The sequence below is a fragment of the Triticum urartu genome, chromosome 5, assembly GCF_003073215.2.
Source record: "Triticum urartu cultivar G1812 chromosome 5, Tu2.1, whole genome shotgun sequence".
NCBI classification, from domain to species: domain Eukaryota; kingdom Viridiplantae; phylum Streptophyta; class Magnoliopsida; order Poales; family Poaceae; genus Triticum; species Triticum urartu.
This window is the reverse complement of record NC_053026.1, coordinates 111,123,462-111,128,298: the sequence shown is the minus strand read 5'-3', so window position 1 is coordinate 111,128,298 and position 4,837 is coordinate 111,123,462. Positions and strand designations below refer to the sequence as shown.

Sequence of the window (4,837 nt, the reverse complement as noted above, 5' to 3'; positions counted from 1 at the left end):
AAAATAAAAAACCAGTACAAATCAGCTTCAACATGTGCACAAACAGCTGCATCACTAATTTAATTATAATCAAAAGAGTAAGTAAACAGCCCACACACGCCTCGAAAGACCAAAACAAACAATCACGTTCACAACCAACGAAAGCAGCCGAGGGACAGTCAAAAGGCGAAGGAAAAGAGCCGCGTGGCGTGACCAACATAAAATAAAGCCAAAGGCGGGGGAAAACTCGAGTGAAAACAGAGGAGCGAAATAGGCACGAGGAGGACTGGTAGGAGACAAAAAGGAGAAACGAGTCAAGGTCGGGTCGGGTCGGGGCCGGGTCGAGTGGACACCACAGCGAGGCGAGGCCACACCCACATCACATTCCCGGTGACACTGCCGACCACAGCCAGCGACTCAAAGGGAAGGAAACCGAGGCAAATCCCCCTCACCTCGCCGCTTATCCCTATTCATCCCCTCCCTTCCTTCCTCCCCACCCCACCGCCGACGCCGCCGCAGCCCAGCTCCCGCCGCCAATGCACCCCGACCCGCAGCGGTCACGCATGACCGCGCCACCACGCTTCCTATCTCACATCTTCCTCGCAGGACGCACCGCCCCGTGCAACGGCGGACGGGGTGGCCACGGCAGCAGACCAGTATCCCTCCGGGCGACCTGGCACGTGCTCGGGACCTGCGCCGTCCACCTCACCAACCCGGACGTCCTGGCTGGCCAAAGGGCGAACGACACCCGCGGACGACAGGACGGCGGCAGAGGGTGGGCACACGTCCTCCCTGCGACCGCGCCGGCCAGGGTCAACAACCTCACACACTAAGAGCACAATCGCCCGCCACGGTTCGCCCTCACGACCTCCGTCTCTCCCTGCGACGACAGCTTCCAGGACCTCGCCCCCAGACACACGCCCTCTCGACACCGCTCCCTCGCTTACCGGCATGAAGCCGCCACATCCGCCCAACGCCTAACTCAACGACAAGCCTTCGACGCCCTCACCAAAGACTTCATTCAGACGGCCTAGACGCTCGAGGAGATCTCCCTCGACAACAACACCGCTCAACAAGACGCGAGCCGCGGCTAGGGAGATTCGAGCCGCGCGCTCGCGACCCTCCTCCATGACGCCGCAGCTAGCCAGAGCCTGCGCCCACCAAAATGCAGCCATCAGTCGCGGATCACGGCTTCACTCGGGGGCATGACGGCCTGACTGAATGTCTCACCCAACAACAACTATCAGCTCACACAACTCACCTACCCCCACAGACAAACTAAAAAAACACATCAACACACCCAACCCAACCTTCTTCACTACAACAGAAACCCCTACACGGGCCCGATCTCCCGCACACCATTCGCCGGCTTCACAGCGACCCTCCAGAAGCTCTGGCTCAACAACCAGCTCGGCGAGGCCAAGCTCTCCGGCACGCTCGACGTGCTCGCCGGGATGGCCGACCTCCAGCAGGCGTGGCTGCACGGCAACCAGTTCACCGGCCCCATCCCCGACGCCATCTCCAACTGCAAGCAGCTCGTCGACCTAAAGCTCAACAACAACGACCTCGTCGGCCTCGTGCCGCCCGGCCTCACCGCCCTGCCGCTGCTCCGCGACGTCAAGCTCGACAACAACAACCTCGTCGGCCCCGCCCCGGCGCTCAAGTCCGGCAACCTCACCTCCTCCCATAACGGCTTCTGCGCCGTCAAGCCCGAGGACAAGTGCGCGCCGGAGGTCATGGCATTGCTCCAGTTCCAAGCCGAGGCTGGTTATCCCGTCAAGCTGACCAGTTCATGGTCCGGGAACGACCCCTGCAAGGGCTGGCTGGGCGTCACCTGCTCCCAGGGCAAGGTGTCGGTGCTCAATCTGCCGTCCTCTGGCCTCAATGGCACCATCAGCAAGAGCCTCGGAGACCTGTCTGCGCTCTCGGACATCAGGCTCGATAGCAATCACCTCACCGGGCATGTGCCGGACAGCCTCACCGGCCTCAAGCTGCTAAAGAAGCTTGATTTGGGCATGAACGACCTGAATGGGCCTCTGCCGGCCTTCAGACCGGACGTGAATGTCATCCTCACCGGCAATCCCAACTTCAACACGAAGACGTCGCCGGGTGGTTCTGCTCCCAAGGATGCCCCTCATTCACCAACAACGCCTGGCGCGCCGGGTTCACAAGGCCAAGGCGCTGCCTCCCCAGGCCAAAGGAACAAGAAGAGCAAAATTTTGTTGGCTACCACCATTCCGGTTGCGATCGGCGTGGTGGCTCTGCTGTCACTGGGTGCTGTGGTGCTCTTCTGCAAGAAAAATGGGTCCTCGGTTCAGCCACAGGCGACCTCCTCCGTCGTCGTCCACCCCCGAAACAGTTCTGGCCCAGACAACTTGGTCAAGATTGTCATGACAAGCAATGACAGCTTCGGCGCGACGTCAAGCGGCACCAGCAGCCGGGATAGTGACATCCACATGATCGAGGCGCGCAATTTTGTGATATCCGTGCAGGTTCTTCGTTGTGCCACCAAGAACTTTGCTCCGGATAATGTGCTTGGCCGTGGCGGATTCGGTGTCGTTTACAAAGGGGTGCTGCACGATGGCACGATGATTGCTGTGAAGAGGATGGAGTCCTCGGTGATCAGCAACAAGGCCCTTGATGAGTTCCAAGCAGAGATTGCCATTCTAACCAAGGTCCGGCACCGCAACCTGGTGTCGATAATGGGCTATGGTATCGAAGGGAATGAAAGGCTGCTGGTCTACGAGCACATGTCCAACGGAGCGCTGAGCAAGCATCTGTTCCACTGGAAGCAGCATGAGCTGGAGCCCCTCTCGTGGAAGAAGAGGCTCAACATCGCATTAGATGTTGCTCGCGGAATGGAGTATCTGCACACCCTCGCACAGCAGTGCTACATTCACAGGGATCTTAAGTCGGCAAACATTCTACTTGGCGATGATTTCCGAGCAAAGGTGTCGGATTTCGGGCTCCTTAAATCTGCGCCGGACGGGAACTTCTCTGTGGCAACCAGACTAGCTGGAACTTTTGGATACTTGGCGCCTGAATATGCTGGTATGAAATACTTTGACTTGTTTTACCCTGCTTAGTTCTGCAACTTCTGTTTTAGTTCTGACCATCAGGTGTTAATTTTTTAGCATGCTTTATTAAGTAAATGCAGTGACCCTGTGAATCCTTTGCTGTGTAAATAACCTCATTTAGATTTAGTAGAGAACTGAAAAATTGAATTGATGTGCCAATTATCTTGCAATTTTTGATGAACTGGTCATTCTGATTGAAATCCCAGTGTAAGTAACCTCATGTAAGATATAGCCGAGTTGATTTGATAATGACAATGGAAATGCTTGATGAACTAGTCATTCTATCTGGGAACCCTGTGATCACTAACTTGCAAATTACTACTGCACAAGTTTATAAACCAATTCTTCTATCAATAGAACATGTATCTTTGTCCATTTTTTCTTAAGTTTGAAGCACCTTTTGATGCAGCACATAAAAGCTTCCATGATGAGAAATTTACTACCAAGTATTTATCATTTTCATATTATTTTTGTTTATCATGATTCCTGAATGTGTGTCCGATAAGTTGTTGCTCATCATCACTGCAGTGACCGGAAAAATCACCACAAAAGCGGACGTTTTCAGCTTCGGGGTGGTGCTGATGGAGCTGATAACCGGAATGACCGCCATCGACGAGAGACGTATCGACGAGGAAACCCGGTATCTGGCGTCCTGGTTCGGTCAGATAAGGAAGGACGAAGAGAAGTTCAGGGCAGCCATCGACCCGACCCTGGAGCTCACCGACGAGATTTTCGAGAGCATCTCGGTGGTCGCGGAGCTGGCCGGCCACTGCACCTCCCGGGAGCCCTCGCAGCGGCCGGACATGGGCCATGCCGTGACGGTGCTCGTGCCCATGGTGGAGAAGTGGAAGCCGTCCAACAACGAGGCCGAGGACTACATGGGCATCGACCTGCACCTGCCGCTGCTCCAGATGGTGAAGGGGTGGCAGGAGTCGGAGGCGAGCATGACGGACGGGAGCATCATGAGCCTGAGCCTGGAAGACAGCAAGGGCAGCATCCCCGCCCGGCCCGCCGGGTTCGCCGAGTCCTTCACCTCCGCCGACGGCCGGTGAAGCATCATCGTCGCCGTCATCGTCATCATGTCTACAAGAAATAAGTACATTGTCTCTCCCGGACCTCCCTCCCCTGTTTTCGCACAGCGCTCGATCTTGTAGGTAAAGTAAAAGGAGTTCGTCGTCGTCCATGTGCTTGTGTTTCTGCCGCCGCCGCTGTAGATAGACATCTTGTTTTTGTTCTTGTTCACTTTTTTGTTCAACTGGGTACTACCTTAGGATGGATTGGTTGGTTGCCGTTTCCATTATTCCAGTCTTGAGACTGAAGCTTCTGGCTTTACCTAGCAATCAAATCAAATCATATCATATCATGCTTCCTTGATTGATCCACTGCCTGTACCTGGAACCGAATTTTCTCCTCCTTTGCTTTGCAATGGCATCTGGCATCTGGTTCCTCATGCTCATGGCTCATGCTGCAGAGGCCAAAGGGGGACATCACCTGTGATCCTCCATGCCATCCACCATGATTCATGGGCCATGAATGTACTGTTGAGGGGGCAGCAAGTACCACTCCAGGCTTGCACCACTTTTCTCAGGCTCTATCTACACACTTGATCTCCCATGCCCCATTGTATATAACAATAATAACACTTCAATTATTGTTGCTACAAAACAAATCTACCACCAACATTGAAGCAAGCAAGCAAGCAAACAAATGTGCAGCACCAGTAGCTGGCTGGCTGGAGGTAACAACATATGAATGCTGATCTTTATTCAGGTTCTGTTCTG

At 54.7% G+C, this 4,837-nt stretch overlaps 1 protein-coding gene across 1 annotated transcript; it reads left to right on the top strand.

The window, feature by feature from the left end:
- Window positions 1–1,348: 1,348 nt before the first annotated feature.
- On the top strand, window positions 1,349–4,414 carry LOC125508096 (receptor-like kinase TMK3). The gene is made up of 2 exons (XM_048672678.1): window positions 1,349–3,030; window positions 3,585–4,414. The coding sequence occupies exons 1-2, from the start codon at window positions 1,434–1,436 to the stop codon at window positions 4,106–4,108; spliced, it is 2,121 nt and encodes a 706-aa protein (XP_048528635.1). The 5' UTR covers window positions 1,349–1,433; the 3' UTR covers window positions 4,109–4,414.
- Window positions 4,415–4,837: the final 423 nt, after the last annotated feature.